Raw genomic sequence first — 17,261 nt, forward strand, 5'->3', positions numbered from 1 at the left:
TTGGGGTTAGAGTCCTTTCTAGTTGGTCCTTTCTAAAAGTAAAATAGAATCGAAACATTGATTATCTTAGCCAAGACATTGTCACATTTATGTTTTACGGGCCACAATATTGTATACTTTGTATACAGTTTGGTTGATAGAAGCCACAATACTGTATACTTTGTATACGGTTTGGTTGATAGAGCTCATGACACTTAATGTCAGGGTTGCCCCACATCGGGCAAAAAAGATTCCTGCATTGGAGGTGCTTGAACTAGATTATCCTTGTGGTCCTTTGCAATTCTATGATTCTGTGAATAAAAATAAGGTCATTAGCCTTCCCAGACAGAATTCTTTTCTACATAGGTGATCGAGTCCCGTTCTTTACTTAACCTCTGAAGCTGCAGAGATCCAACAAGCACAGCAAACACACACAACCACGAATAGCACTCCTTGTTTACTCCTGTGAAACTTGTCCACTTTGGTACCTCATTTGACCAGATTAGCAGGAATGATGGCCTGGTTCCCTTTTCACTTGTCACATCCACTTCTGTAAAGAGGCAGTTCAACCTTGGCTTCTTCCTTTGGGGCTGCAGAGAGCCAATCTGGGTGGAATAATGAAATTGGCAGTCAGCTGAGACTATGTGTCCACCTGTCGGATCACCAGGGCAGGGGGACATGGGTTAGGCTGGACAGAAGGTGGGAATGCGTTTTCCTTCCCAAGACTGTGGTAAGAGTTAACTCTTCCTAACCTTTTTTGCCCTTCTCTTGGGCGTGGAAGGAAATTACAGGCCTTGGAGACTAAGTGACAGTTGGCTTGGGATAATGACAGGCAGGCTTGCCGTGAGAATCCAAGCGATAAAGATAAAAGGAAGGGGAAAGGCCTCGGCTTTTTCTCCTGTTTGCAGAGAAGTGGCAGCTGCTGCCCTGGGCAGGAGCTGCAGGACAGAGCAGCGCCTCAGCCTTCCTTGGTGCCGTCGCAGCGGCTGCTGCCTCTTCTGGCGCGCTAACCATTCCCTCCTCGCCCTGCTTGCAGCACGCCAGGAAAGTGCCGCACGTGTGTTGTTGTCTTCTTCCCTACCGGGCATCTGCCGAGACGGCGGCAGAAGAAAGAAAGAAAAAGTTTCAGGAAGATCCAGCCTTTTCCTGTCCCTATAAAGTTGTCTCATCACCCGCCCAATAAAGACCTAAGTGCCATAACAGGATCAGGGGCCAACCTGGCAGGACACCGAGGGAAGAAAGCGAAAGGTTGTAGCAAGTAAACAGGACTGGTGGAGAAATCTCAACCTTTTACCAGGGGACGCTGTGGCTTTAAACGATTCCGAGAGGCGATCGGGTGGGTTTCCTCCCCCGCCCCGCTTGAACAAACGTCCCCTCCCTGCACCGTTGCCTCGCTCGCTTTCTCACCTCCGCGAACCTCCCCCGCCCCGTCCCTCTTTCTTCCTCCCCCTCTCCGCCCCCCCCCCCCCGCGCTCCGGTGTCTGATTAAACGAGAAGGAAGTGTGGGAGTGGAGGCTGCGAAGCTCTCCCTTTAAGAGGCAGCCTGCAATGACGAATTGTTGAAATTGCCATTGCAGGATGGCATTCCACTATAAATTCATTGTTCCACCTCCTCTCATCTTCACAGCTCTAGCTCTTCTCCTCTTGTTCACATCGGCGGACTGGGGATAACGCCGCCGCCGCCGCCGCCACCAAACACCCATTAAACTCGGAGAGGGAGGAGGGGGAACCTTGAGAATCTGGGACCTTTCTCCCACCCCCTGGCCGGCAAGGGAGGGCTTGTTTTCTCCCCTCTCTCTCTCTCTCTCTCTCTCTCTCTCTCTCTCACACACACACACACACACACACACACACACACACACTCATTCACTCACTCACTCTTTCTGCCGTCCGCCTCTCCAAACCAACTCATCAACCCCAAAAACAAGGGGACGGAGGAAGCCGGCGAGACCCTCGGAGCTGTGCCAGAGCCGACCTCGCTCCCGTCGGATGACTCGGTGGCCGAGAGAGCGAGCGAGAGAGAGCGAGGCGCCAAGTCCCAACTTCGCCGATGCCTCCTGGCCGCTGCGAGAGCCGCGTCTCCCTCCCCCCGATGCGCTCTTGACTCGTCCGGCGAAGACTTCTCCAGCCTTTTGTTTTCCACCAGCCTGTCCCGTTCGCGCCCCGATCTGCCCGATCTCCCGCCCGGATCGCCGACCCGGCAATCGATTATCCGTCTGCTGCTGCTGCGGAGCCCACCATGCTGCTGAAGTTGCCTTGCCCTCCGCTGCCGGCGCTGCTGCTGCTTGCAAGCTTGCAAGCGGCTGTCTCGGCCGCCGGAGTTTCCCCGGCAACTTCAGCACCTGCCTATGATAAAGCTGTGCAGCTCTCCAAAGCAGCAGCAGCAGCAGCAGCAGCAGCGCCGCCGCCGCCGGGCGCTGCGCCCCCCTTCTTCGTCCCGGAGCAGCAGCAGCAGCAGCCACGCGGGTCCAGCGGCCTCGTGGAGCGCGTGGACCAGACGTACTCGGGGGGCGGCAAGGTGGGCTACGTCCTGTACGCCGGCGGGCAGCGCTTCCTGTTGGACCTGGAGAAGGACGCGCTGCTGGGCTCCGCGGAGCAGCTGCTCCAGGGCAAGGGGCGCTGCTACTACCGCGGAACCGTGGACGGCAGCGCGCAGTCCTTGGCCGTCTTCGACCTTTGCGGCGGCTTGGACGGCTACTTCGCGGTCAAGCACGCCCGTTACACCGTGAAGCCGCTGCGTCTGGCAGACGACGGCGGGGAAGGGGCCGAGGAGGAGGAGGAGGAGGTTCCCGCCCGGGAGCGCATCTACGACGGGGAGTCCGCGCGGGTGGCGCACCTCTTCTCCAAGGAGCACTTCAGCTTCCACACGGTGCCTTCTCGGCCCAGCTGCGAGACGCGCGGCTCGCCCAGGCTCCCCTTTCTGGACCAGAAGAAGCTGGGCCTGCGGCAGGAGGAGACGGATTTCACCACCAGGGCGGCGCTGTCGGGAAACTTCTCCCCGCCAGCCGGCCCCCGAAACAGAAAGCGGCGCTCCATCTCGCGGGCCAGGCAGGTGGAGCTGCTGGTGGTGGCCGACGACTCCATGGCCAAGAAGTATGGCAAAGGTCTCCATCACTACCTTCTAACCTTGGCCACCATTGCCTCTCGCCTCTATGGACACGCCAGTATTGAGAACCACATCCGCCTGGCGGTGGTGAAGGTGGTGGTGCTGGGGGACAAGGAGAAGGGCTTGGAGGTGAACAAGAACGCAGCCACCACCCTCAAGAACTTCTGCAAGTGGCAGCACCAGCACAACCAACTGGACGACCAGCATGAGGAACATTACGACGCTGCCATCCTCTTCACCCGTGAGGTAGGTTTGGGAGGAGGCCGTGGCTGAGGGATCCTGCTCAGGCCTCCGCCAGCCTTGCGGAGCTGGGTTCATCACCCTCAGCTTCATTCTTCTGCTTCACCGCAGGTGTGTTGGACTTGATGACCCAAGAGGTCCTCTCTTGGTCTTTATGAATGTATGTGATTGTATTGCTGCTGTCTTTTTCTTTCTTTCTTTTTAATTTCATCTCTGTTTGTAAATGTCCAAAGGTTTCGTAGATGCTGTCTTAAGAATCCAAAGTGCTACTGAAAACACCCATTTGCCATTGGGTTCAATATCACTAATGCTAAGGTGGTGTCACATCAGGTTTAGTAGATACTTGAGGTTCCAGTAATAATTCCAAGCATCTGCTAGGGAGCCTGAGTGAAAGGAGAGAGAGAGAGACAGAGAGAGAGAGATGATAGATGATAGATAGACAGACAGACAGACATATGGATAGGGAAGCCCAGGGTCCTTCCACACAGCAGCTTGTTGTCGACTCAGTGTTGCTCCTGTGCCCAAGTTCTGCACAGCATTCATGTGATGTCCTCATCAAAAGGTAGTCCCCTGTTATTTTCCCATTTATTGTGGGTTTACTGTTCCTGCAGAAAACTAAAGTTTTGCTTGTTGTTGTTTTTTTTTAAAAAAATCATTGGAAATAGTCACTCTGGATTCAGTGGGGGAGGGGGAGGATAGGTTGGCAATTTGATGAGAATATCACATGTGCAAAAGTTGCATGCATGAGCAGCGCTGGGTCCACAATGAACTGCTGTGTGGAAGCGCCCTTGTTTCCAAACAAAATAACAAGCAATTGGGTCATGTGTCCATTTGAGATGCATCCTCCTCCTGCACTCATTGCACTAACCATGAGATGTTTCTCCCATCTGGTGCACAGATTGGAAGTAGAACTGTTGGAGCTCTGTATGCTGATGGTGAAGAACTGATGCAATTTATGTTGTAGCAAAAGCAGGATCTTAAACAGGTGTTTGTAAACACAGTTGCCAACCAGAGGTTTTTTGAAATTATCAGGTCATTGGTCAGTACTGTCTACACTGACTGGCAGCTTCAGGGTTTCATACAGGGGTCAATTCCCAGTCCAATGAGGAAGTGCTGGGAATTGAACCTGGGACCATTTGCATGCAAAACCTGTGCTCTAACGACTGAGCTATGACCTATCACAGCAATTATGATCTTTAAATCCTGTCCAGTGAGCAGAAACTTGTCTTCTGCCTCTTCTGTGCCAAAGACATCCCTGACACCTGGTAGTGCAGAGAGAAAGTATGTGCATTGCTCATCTTTCAACAAGGTCTTCCAAGATTCATGTCCTCATTCCACCTACAACCTGTTAACTTTCTCATAAAGCTGTGATGTGTCCATAATTTGCATAGAATAACCATTAGGTGGTTCTTATTATAGGAGAGCAAGCTGTTAGGATTTTAAGAAATAAATAAAAGTAAGTTTTTTTCTATTGATGTTGCTCCTGAACAGCAATGTATATCCCTCTATTAAGATGACGCAACACATGTTCTAGCCAAACTTATACCCAGTGCTGAAGCTCACCTAAATTTTCTGTTGGGTGGTGGTGGAAATGAACCCATTTAAGTAATAAGATAAGACACTGGTAGGCTTGCTAATCTTTCGGTGTATCTACCAGATGAGAAGAAGAACTATGAACACCTCTGGCTCAAATCCCAGTCTGACTCTGTTGAGATTAGAGGGAAAGGAAAATGTGTGAGGTGGCCTCAGGGAGCTCACAACTTCCTTGCTTAGTTGCTGGTAATTTAACATGGCATTTCCAGCATGAAAAGAAAGTAGCAATAAAACCGGAGAGGCGCAACATGTGTGGCTCAAGAGAGGGGAACGTAAATTCAAACCACATGTAAACATAACTGCAGAAAAGTGGTGCACCAAGGTAGGCAAGGGGTGGGGCTCTAATGCCTCATTATCCACAGCGTGGAAATTGGTCTCCTAATCTGTTAGAATTCTGAACTGGCAAGGGTTCTCCATACAGCTTTCTGGATGAGTGCTGAGTGATAATCCAGCAGCATTGGCTGAACCAGTTAAGGGGAGTGGTTCCAGAGGAACATGTGACACTGTTTATGCAGCAGAACTTTTCAACATGAATGTCCCCTTCAGCATGTTCTTCCGCTTTTCCTTCTTTAATTCAGAAAAACACATAACTTTCCATTAGAGTTCCCTTCCTCCGCTACATCACAAGAGTGCCAGGAAAAAGAGAGGCTTAGGATAGTTTGTGGAATGAGTTACTCCAGTGAAGGAGTAAGGAGAGAGACAGAAAAAGCCCTCGTATGTTTATTTATTCCTCCAAATACTTGAAATATTATGGTGTTCCTGTCGTGCTGCACTTGTGCTGTATGTTCTCTCTGTTGATGTCCAAAGCCATTTGTTTTCAACCATGAACTCAGGAGTCTCCTGAGTTCAACCCAGATTTTTATCAACACAAACAAAATCTGACATGCTTTTCTAGGCTCCTTTGAGACTAGCTTCCCTCAATCTGATTCTGCAGTTTATATAAGCAAGGCGTTTGATGGTCCACCTGATTTTAGAAAATTGCTTTGGAGAGAACAGAGCTTGACAGCTTGCATTTTTCTCAATACAGTCACACACATATGCATGCACTAGAGTTTCCCAGGGAAAGGGATCTAACAAGGTGGCAACTCAGTACTCTTAAGACAAGTTTTTAATTACTGCACATCAGGTATGACCAATGTAGTGTCCTCCTGATACTTAGCAGTAGCTTTTAGGAGCAGTCCGTATTACCAAAGTGGGATGATCCACTTCAGATATATAACCAATTAAAATAGACATATAGATAGACAGCCATTATCCCTTCAGAACATGAACTGGATGTGCACATGGTGGAATAGTCATATGAAATTGCCATCTAGAGCACAAATCCTTTGTGTATAAAATCAACAAAGAGCGTTGTGGCACCTTAAAGGTTAACACATGCCATCAGCTTTCTTTCTTGGACTAGAATCCACTTTCTCTTCTGATGAAGTGGACTCTAGGCCATAAAATCTTACATTGTAATAAATGTGTTTGGTGCCACAGCAATCTTTTTGGTTTTTACTGCAACAGACCTTTACAGCTACTCTTCTGGAAGTTTTGTGCAGATATTATCACATGGATCATGGTGCACAAGCTAGCTGACCCACACAAGTTGTTTGTCATTTTTTTTGTTCAGTCCTTGAAGAAGGGTAGAAATGGACTGCTGACTTATTGATTTGTGTTGTAATGCACCAACTTGTACTGAAGAAGTTGTGTGGGCCTTTCATTGGGTATCTACTGTGATGCTCAACCATTACTCAACCTTACTCATTCTCTCACTAAATCATTTTGAAAACTTTGGAATGAGATGGTTAAGTTGCAGGTTGGAGGTATATCAAAACAATGTAGAGGCACATTATGTAGAAGAAACAAGAACCATACATTTTGCCCATGTTAGTTTTGCCTTGTCCCATTGACATTTCTTTTGAGCATTAACAAGGGATGCAGATTTTGCAACAAAGTTAATGGCCAAACATAGTGTTCCTTGTCTATGCTGCCCTTGCAAGGAGTAACTGAAACACGAGAACCGTCACATCTTCAGCTCTGTTATCTCAGATTATATAAACTGATGTCTAAATCTGGCACTTTCAGTTCATTGGAGATACATCTGAATTGATTTTCCTCAATTAAAAAAACAATCTAGGAAAGAAAAAGAGGTGTCCAGGAATGAATAAATGTACATAGGTCTTCATCTAATGGCATTTGAAGTGAATGATTCACTGTTCACATTTGCAGACTGTAAACATGAAAAAGAGTTAAAAGGTAAAAGTGTCAGAGGAGAAACATCTCACAGGGCACAGGGCTTTTTCAAGCCTACTGGTGTTTTTTGTGGAGGGTTTTTTTACCCATTTTTGTTTTTTCAACAAGACGAGAAGTAGCAGCAATTGGCATGAGTGTTCAGCTTTTACAACTCTGTTTTGAAAGTATGAAGTCGGTTGCTTAGCAACTAGACGCTTAGCCACAGTACCATGTTTTGATGGGCTCCGAATGCTGCTCTGTTAAGTTTTTGTATACCCAGATGCCTTCTTCTAAATTGCTTGTTTTTCAGTTGTGGATCAAATGTGTGAGGTACACTTTCCATTCCTGTTTATTATTCAAGGCCACTTTGAACTTCAGTAGACTAATATTTGCATATCATCTATCAAATGAACCCACCACAATTAGAATTAGGGAGCAATTCAATTCAATTCAATTCATGTTTAAAGGCAAATCTATCAAATGGAAAAGCAGGCATTGTTTGAAATTTGTGCTGGGTATCTGAATTTGTAGTTCTCCAACCAATGTTTACGAAAATGCATATATTAGAGGAAAGTGTGCAGAAAATGGGTAATATAGAAATAATAATATAGGGGAAATTGTTTGCAGAAATCAGTCAAAACTGCATATAACAGTAAGCTTATTAGCAGAAATTGTCATGAAAATGCTGATGAATTTTCACAGTGATTTTTTTAAAATCACAAATTGCTCCAGAAATGTGGAGAACTGAATTTAAGACTGGAAAAATGAGAAACCAAGATAACCTAAACGGACAGATCGTTCCATCCCTAAACACACTATGCAAACAATTCTTCATGCCTAACTTTATAGTAGGGACGCAGGTGGCGCTGTGGGTTAAAGCCTCAGCGCCTAGGACTTGCCGATCGAAAGGTCGGCGGTTCGAATCCCTGCGGCGGGGTGCGCTCCCGCTGCTCAGTCCCAGCGCCTGCCAACCTAGCAGTTCGAAAGCACCTCCGGGTGCAAGTAGATAAATAGGGACCGCTTACCAGCGGGAAGGTAAATGGCGTTTCCGTGTGCGGCTCTGGCTCGCCAGAGCAGCGATGTCACGCTGGCCACGTGACCCGGAAGTGTCTCCGGACAGCGCTGGCCCCTGGCCTCTTGAGTGAGATGGGCGCACAACCCCAGAGTCTGTCAAGACTGGCCCGCACGGGCAGGGGTACCTTTACCTTTACCTTTACCTAACTTTATATTCATTAAATATTCAGATTGCCATAGGATGTGCTCTCGTGTTGTCAATGGTCTATACCACGAGTGACTAACAGATGCCACTGGAATACAACCTTCATAATTCCTGGTTTTGGGGCTGTGTTGACTGGCGGGAGTGGAAGTCCAACCATATCTGGATGGCCACAAGTTAACCATCTGTAGTCTTCAGAAATTCTTGTTTTGAAAGCATGTAACATTTGTCAGAATACAGGCTGTTTTTAAAATGGAGTTACTAGTTAAACATGTGTTTTATTTACTTGTTATGTAGCAACACTTTTTCTTGTGGAATTTTTCATGGTGAACTTTTAAGCAGTGGTCAGAATCCCCCCTCAAACTGGTGAAACTAGTTCACTGAGCCTAAAGGGGGATGTGCAGTGTGTTTGTTTCACCAAGTTCCACTAGCTCTGTAACAAATTTGCTTAGTTAGCTTCAGACTTGACATGGATGCCTTTGAACTGCAGAGGATCATGCCCTGCTTTCTTCACTCACTTGGCCATCTAGACTTGAGGGATTCTGCACTTGCTCTGTAACAACAGCGCATGCATGCCCAGAGCATACCTTGTAAGCTCCCAAGACTGTATTTCATGGAAAGATCTGAAATAGTAGGTATACTGACTTTCATGAAATCTTGTCTGCTGTTACCATTCTTCTTATCAAGGGACTCGTGATACACTTAGGCTGCAATCCTTAATTAGGATGTAAGCATCATCAAGCACAGTGAGGCTTCCTTCTGAGTAAACATACAAAGGCTTATTCTGTTAAGGGGATTGCTTTGAACGCTACTGAAAATGACTACAAAACTACTATTACTACCTCCAAAACTCAGCTTTCTAGCATTTATTTAGTATCTGTGTTGAGTAACATGTGAAGAGTGTTTCTGAGGATGATACAAGTGTGTAGAGGACTCAGAGTCCAACGTTCAGTCACATATTTTGCTAATCTGTGTCTCTGCTGGAATGCTGGCTTATTTATGAGGGTTTCATAGAATTGTAGTGTTGGAAGAAAAATTGATTTACCAAATTTTGACCGCTAACTGTAAAAATGTCCCATTTTTAGACTTTCCCCCTAGGAATTGCAGTGATTGTGGTCTTGGACCACATATATACCAAGTTTTAGCTTAATAATTGTAGAAGAAGTAAACTAACAATTTATGTCTCTGTGATGGAGTGAGTGAGTCAATAAGCCACACGGAACTTTTATTTGCACAAATACCTGCACAATATAGTATTGAATTTGGTTGTTCTTTGTGAAGTTTTGGGGGAAGGAAGCTAATTCTGTTGCATGCATTTCAATTTATGTTTCAATTGATAACCTCTTTCTCAGTACCCTGAGACAGGTTAACAGTATTGCAGTTGGAAAAGATGTAGGAATGGGACCTGAGGTGAGAGTCAAAGGAAGTTAGAGGAACTCTGAACTGCCTTGCTATTTATCAGTGAGATTTTTCATTCCCCTTCCCACTCCTGTTTGTTCTGTTTTCTTGATGTTTCCTGTTAACTTCCGCTTTATATTTGAGCTTCCACACAATGTAAAAGCCACTTCATGGAATATGGCAACAATTTAACCTAGTAGCCTACATTGGTCCAAGTAGAGTTGTTAAGAGCACCATACTCAGTTCAGTGGGATTGCTTCCAAATTGGTATTATAAGACTGAAGATTGATGAGACATGTAATTTATTTGGATTGCGTGGGTATGTAGTTGGTTAAAAGCCAGATCTGTTTAAGACCTCCTGCCAAGGGTAAGATTTTCAAATGTTCATGCCCAAGGCATTCTGCATGTTAAGTCCATTTACATTAGCTAATATGTTGAGCATCAGTCCTGTCTGCCCATGACTAATTTGGTGGTTCTGGAAACTAGTTATTTGCTGTGTTAACACTGCTTATTGACTCAAACAATGTTCTCCAGACTGCCTGTCACAAGGCAAACACATGATGGAAGAGGGTTCCAGCTGTCTAAACCAACGCCATTCTTCTCATTACTTGAGCCTGTTTCATTGTCGCTCTGTAAAATCCACCAAATCTATTTCCGTCATCACCTGAGATCAATTGGCGCAGAAGCTCTGGGAGACAGAATACAGTAAGCAGTTTGGACTAAGTCCACTTATATTATTTCCCTCTCACCCTTCCCCACGTCATGTGAAAACTGAAAGAGATGTTTCTCACAAAAGACGTAAAAGTAGCCAAGTCTTGAAAGCTGGGTGGTTCAAGAACTGGGTGGTATATTCAACAATAATGTTAATACGCCTGTCTCATTAAGAAAAACCACATATCAGCCAGAGGTCATTGCCTTGCCGTTTTGCATGCAGCACTTGTATGTGGGATCCGGTTAATTATCAAAGTGAAAGTGGTACTGAAACTTAACAGCAAGTGCTGAGTTATCCAAGTCCTATAAATGCTAATTATGTTGAGCAAAATGCATGTTTTCTTTGGCACTCATGACTTTTCCTTAACAAACCACTATCCTGTGTTTGTATTCCAGGGGACAGGCTATAATACCAAATGCCAGCAATATAGCCATAGGGGTTCTAAGTATTTAATGTCAATTTTAACTGAGATCCTGATTGTGCTAAAACAATTGCATTTGATCTTCCTAAAGAAACTTCTCCACTGTCATTCAGGTAAATGCAGGGTAGCATGCTTAAAATACGTCATTCTACTGTGGTGGTATAGGATTATCTCTAAAAGAAATTATCTAGTTGTGCAACATGTGAACAAACATATACTGTAATACTCTCCTTCCATCACTTCAAGTTACTGTAGGCATTACATGGTGTACTGAAAACACTGGTTTAGTACAGATGTCATGCCAAATAAGGCAACAGGAAGATTAACTATGGTTAGGCATGGCATCCAAATTGTCAAACCATGCTTCAAAGTGGATTTATAAACCATGGTTTGTGCTATGATTCAGTGTGATTCTTGAATTGACAAATAGTAGTAGCTGTACCTCCAGAGACCACTGTACCATAGAAACAAAGGGCTGAAGAGACATACAAATCAGACAGGTAACTCTTAGTGGTGGTTCCCTAAGCATGCGGTACCTAGCACAAAATGTTGCGGCATAGTCTGCTCAGTGTTTCAGTCCATCAGCCATGCCCTATTCTAGCAGGTTTCATTTCCTCCTCCCTAGTTTTCAGTTTCCGTGTTCTAACAGTCAGCTAGTTCTGTGCCCACTGAGCAAGCTCAGACTTCATTGGACTATTTGGACTTTGGTTCTTTGCCCTCTTAGTGCCTGTGTCCCCACTTTTTTATTTTATTTTTTCCCTACTTCTGCAAACATCAGGCTTCCTCTGAGTATGTTGATGCCTCATTTTTCTAGGTGGATAGTCTCATGTTGACTCAGAAAATGAGTTCGTTATGGGAAAATACAAAATCCCTTATCTTTAATTTCCAAATGTAACTCTGCCCCACCCCCAAAATCCTGACCTCTAAGAGACTGTCAAATGAGTTACAGATTTGTGATGTCCTGCTCATTTTTTCCTAAATCAATAGTGTCAAGCCTTAAGTTTCCTTATACATTGCAACCCTACATTGCACGCTTCCTGTGCTGTGACTTTGTATTGATCCAGCTACTTTGAAGGAATATCAGATAAGTTGAGGCCAGCTGCTGGAATCTTTCTTTTAAAATGCATGTGTGGTACAGCGGTGTTTAGTCAAGAGGCCTAGGTAACATACCCAACTCCCTCAACTATTCCTCATAAGGCTTGGTCGCCCCTTTCTGCTCACATTCCGGCTTGTCAATATTCTCCTTAAATTCTACCACCGAGAATTGTACACAGTACTGCAGATCCAAGGCAGAATAGAGTGGTACTATTGCTTCCCTTGATTGGGACACTATACTTTTGTTGATGCAGCCTAGAAAAGCATTAGGTTTTGTTTGTTTGTTTGTTTCTTGCTTTGCTGGAGCATCACACTGTTGACTAAGACCCCTCGATCCTTTTCACATGTACTACTGGTGTCCTCCATCTGCCTAAGTGTAGAATAATAATATAATAATAATAATCTATTATTTATACCCCGCCCATCTGGCTGGGCCTCCCCAGCCACTCTGGGCGGCTTCCATAAAAACCAAAAATACAGTAAAATATCACACGTTAAAAACTTCCCTGAACAGGGCTGCCTTAAGATGTCTTCTGAATGTCAGGTAGTTGTTTATCACTTTGACATCTGCTGGAAGGGCGTTCCACAGGGTGGGTGCCACTACCGAGAAGGCCCTCTGCCTGGTTCCCTGTAGCTTTGCTTCTCGCAATGAGGGAACCGCCAGAAGGCCCTCGGCGCTGGACCTCAGCGTCCGGGCATAAAGGTGGGGGTGGAGACGCTCCTTCAGGTATACTGGACCGAGGCCGTTTAGGGCTTTAAAGGTCAGCACCAACACTTTGAATTGTGCTCGGAAACATACTGGGAGCCAATGTAGGTCTTTCAAGACCGGTGTTATATGGTCTCGGCGGCCGCTCCCAGTCACCAGTCTAGCTGCCGCATATTTGTCTCTGAACCTTATATTTGTCTCTCTTGAAATTATTTTGTTAGTTTTGGCCCAGCTCTCTAATCAGTTAAGGACATATTGGGATTCAGTCTTCTGCAGCATTGGCTACCCCAGTTTGGTGCCATCTGCAAATTCCACAAGCATCCCCACCCCACCCCTGTTCTCCAATGTTCCAACAAATCGCCGGTCTGTAGCTGAGTCTCCAGGTCCAGAATTGAAGCATCTAGATGTTAGTCCCACAAGGGCCAGGACTTCCTCACTTGGTGGCTGCTTCTGATGTCTCTCACAGCCCCAGCCCTAGTGGCAGATGCAACGATTGTTCACTGTATGAATGGCATCTTTTCTCATTTGGCCCTTTGTCTCAGACAGCTCTTAGTTGCAAATAGATGAATGGAGGAGATACTCCAGTATGAAGCCTTTGGAGGTCTTCAGTGAGAGAGGCATTGCAGTAGGAGCCATCCCTTTGCCGCTGCACTCTGTCTTTGGCCAATCTAGTTGCCAGCCACCATACTGACCATTTTGGTCATACTACCAATCATAAAAATTGGTCATGAAATTAGCAAAGTGTTCCAGCTTTCATGAAATAGCCTGTTTCTTTTCATGAAATCCCTCCTAGCATAATCCTCTTCACACCTACTGAAAAGTAAGCACCTTTTATCAAAAGAAAAGAAAAGAAATTTCAGCGGGAGGCCCAGTAAGTAATGTATGTGACTGTAGCCTAGCTTTTATATAAATTACATTTAAAACATTAAATTTGCATGGTTTGCCAAATCCCTGCAAGTTGGTGAATTAGGCAGAAGCATAGCCAATGATGTGAGTTACTGGGCCTTCAATTAGATTTGTTTTATTCCTTAACTAGGCAGAGTATTTTGGATGTTTTATGAACTCGGCAATATTCTACACATTTCATGAATTGTGCAAATTATCAAATTTAGTGGTGTATAGAAACATGCACGCACATCCATAAAGCAACAGTTGTTAAAGTAGGGTGTCTACAATGCCCTGTTGCCAGAATTATTAGAGTGAGAGGTTAAGAACTTGCGGCTAAGAGTCACTATGGGATAGTAACAATATAGTATGTGTGCATAATTTTCATGGAAGTGGTAAAAAGAATATTTGAATAAAACGGAAATTGTGGATTTGGAAAAATAAGGCATCGTGCTGATAGGTTTCTTGCATGGTTTCTTGTAAAAACAGCAGTATTTTTATTTTTTGTATTTTAGGTAAAAAATAATAATGGAAAGCCACTTACTCTGATTGGAATTACTCCTAGGGAGCATCTGAATTGTTTTCACAGGTGCTGCTTTTAATCAAGGGTCTGCCACATTTACCTTCCTATGGCCTTTTTGAGCAGTTTTGGTATCTGTACATGGGATAACCTACACCACAAACTCTGAATAATTAGAAACTCACTCATTCATTGCAAGAAATGTGCTGCACATGCTGTAGAATTGCAGGCATAGAACATGTGAGCCTGACCAGAATCCATACTTGTTTCAATATTACTTTGTAGAATGAGCAATGGACAAAATGAGGAGCTTTAAGCAGAAACATTTCCCTTTATGTTGATGAGCATTTCAACCACATTATTTATGCTGTTAATGTGTTCAAACAACTCAGTGGATTGGCTCCACACTTTGTTAGTCACACTTAAATTCCCACTTATGTCAGTGGGATAATCCATCGTTTCCTTTCTGATAAGGGAGGGGCAGATATCACAGCTATGGCCATGTTCTCCAGAAACGCTAGTATTAGATCTGAATTGAAAAACATACAATACATACAAAGTGTTGTTTGTCATGTCACATAATCCCAAATTAAAATGGTGCTTACAGAAAACTTTCATGAGCAACTCCTGAAATTAGAACAGGATTGGTCACGTTTCAAACCCTGTGTTTCTGTCTGTGTACACTGTCTGCAAGCAAGAGCAGAGGGACTATCTCAATCAAATAAAGCTGAATGGTCTCCAAAGCGTCATGTGGGATGTGTGCCGGGGGTGTGTGTGTGTGGATCAGCTGTATATTAGCTGATTCTTGGACCGTCCGTGGGCTGGATTTAGAATGTGATTGGGCCGGATCTGGCCCCCGGGCCTTATTTTGCCTACCCATGATTTAAAATGACAATACCTATCAAGGGTTTGAAGTAAACAGCTATATCAAGGGCCTTATTATTTGAACAGTTCTTCAATAATGCAACAACACTGTAATGCATAAAATTGCATGTCCAGGATTTACCGTTAGCTGCCCATTAGAGCCAGTGTGGTGTAGCGGTCAGAGTGTTGGGCTAGGACCTGGGAGGCTAGGGTTCAAATTCCCACTCAGCCATGAAGCTCACTGGGTGACCCAAGGTCAGTCAGTATTTCTTGGCCTAATGTACCTCTCAGGGTCATTGGGAGGATAAAATGCGGAGGAGGAGAGTGATGTGTTGCCATCTTGAGTTCCAAGCATTGCCTCTCCTCAAGTGAACCAACCTGGGCCCTGCCATCACCAACTGAGGCCCTTTGTGTGCCCGCCTCCCATAGGAGGTTGGAGGGTGGCAAAGCAAAGATGAGCCTTTTCTGTGGTAGCTTTCCATTTGTGGAATGCTCTACCAAAGGGAGGCTCATCTAGCACCTTCATTACATATTTTTAGGTTCTAGGCAAAAACATTCCTCTACAAGCAGGCCTTTGCCTAATTAAACTATATGTGGCTTTTTAAACTGTCTGTGGGGTATTGTTTTTGTTTACTATTACGGTATGTACTTTTGTGTTTCTATATTGTAAACTTCCCTGTGATCCTTGGATGAAGGGTGGTGTAGATATTCAATAAATTAAAAAATGAAATAAAATCGAAGGTAAGGTGGGATAGAAATGTAATGAATAAAATTACCTGTGCACCTGTATACGTCTCTAAGGGAATAAGAAACCTGAGGCAGGAATATAAAATTAAAAGTGACAGCTATGTGGTAAAGGATCAGCAGTAGCAATCCTTTCTTGATCCATGGAGCTGTGAGCCACATCCATGAGAAATAACTCTGCTTTCAAAGTTACTTATCACAGAATGAAGGGAAAGAGAGTCAGGATGCTCTGACATTTCCAAGTTTTGTTATTTCTTTTTCAGAAGTTAGATTTACTTTCTGGTCACGTTAAAAACAATAGGAGTTGAAGTCGGCTCAGGAGTTGATACTCCAAGCACTTCCCCATAGATCATGTAAGGATCCGAAACAGATGAGTTTTGCCCTCTCAGCTACAATAACCCTTGCCTTAAAGCAAAATTATTTTGGCAACCATCCCGGGCCTGGCAGGTCAGAAGAAAGGGGAAGAAGATTATGCCGCAACTGGGGGAAAGTCCCTGGGAAGCACTGAAAAGCTCAGAGATGGGAATAGTTGCCAAAGCGGCCTTCATCACTGATAATCAGCACACTGCAGATTCTCATGTCAGCCTGAGTTGGCAAAAGAGAATTGGAACGCCACCTCCCAGCCCAGCGAGGCATACGCAGAGAACTGGCCCACACCAAACCCTCCACAGCCAGCATGTGTCTTCACCTCCTTAGGAACATCTTCCTCACACTTTTAGAATGGTGTTTCTGAATAGTCAAACAGTATACAGTATATGAGTTAGCTCAAGAGCTCTCCCCCACCCCCAGCTTTCTTTACAATATATGGAAACGGTTTCCGACTGATCTTAGCAAATTGTCAGCTTGAGCTTTGAGCGAGTATGCTGAAGAGCCCACGGCGTTGCTCATGTTGACTTTGTCGTTGCCCTCCTGGTGTCGGCTGTTATCGTCCGCCGTGTCTTGCTGCTTGCAAAGAGCCTTCAGCTCAGAGCTGTCATTGCCTGTGGGTGCAAAACTGTACTTCAAATGCTTTCTTTTCCCTTTCCTTCCTCGGCAGGATTTATGTGGGCACCATTCATGTGATACTCTGGGAATGGCTGACGTTGGAACCATATGCTCTCCTGAGCGCAGCTGTGCAGTGATTGAAGATGACGGCCTCCATGCGGCTTTTACGGTGGCTCACGAAATTGGTATGCAGTGCCTTTTCTGTTCCCTTGCCAAATACAACACTTGTAACAGCTGCATTAGTAACCAAAATACTTTACAAGTAATTCCAGATTTCCCCCTGGTTCACATATACACTTGGGGATTAAGGCTGTGTACATAGGCACTTTGGGGTTAACTAATAGGGGATCAGAAGGCAAGTGGAGGTACACAGTAGGTGTTTCCTTTCTGACAGTGTCACTTTTAAGCAATGATCGGAATGGAAATTGGAGGGCTGCTACTGTCCATTCATGTCCCTTTCAAAGAGCGGTCCCTCCCATCGATGAAGAATTTGAGCTCACTTGGCGGGTAAACAGCTTTCTATATATGTCTGCCTACTGGGTTAAGTGGCTTGCTGTTTATATTGTACCACCACATTCCTC

At 45.0% G+C, this 17,261-nt stretch overlaps 1 protein-coding gene across 1 annotated transcript in view; it reads left to right on the plus strand.

The window, feature by feature from the left end:
- Window positions 1-1,762: 1,762 nt before the first annotated feature.
- Window positions 1,763-17,261, plus strand: part of ADAMTS5 (ADAM metallopeptidase with thrombospondin type 1 motif 5) — a 52,903-nt gene continuing 37,404 nt past the window's right edge. Inside the window, exons 1-2 of the mRNA XM_083736344.1 lie at window positions 1,763-3,331; window positions 16,733-16,865. Of these exons, the coding sequence (XP_083592470.1) occupies window positions 2,219-3,331; window positions 16,733-16,865 (1,246 nt within the window). The 5' untranslated portion in view covers window positions 1,763-2,218. The remainder of the gene's footprint in view (window positions 3,332-16,732; window positions 16,866-17,261) is intronic.

Source organism: Podarcis gaigeae (assembly GCF_964106915.1).
Source record: "Podarcis gaigeae genome assembly, chromosome: 4".
Classification (NCBI taxonomy): Eukaryota; Metazoa; Chordata; class Lepidosauria; order Squamata; family Lacertidae; genus Podarcis; species Podarcis gaigeae.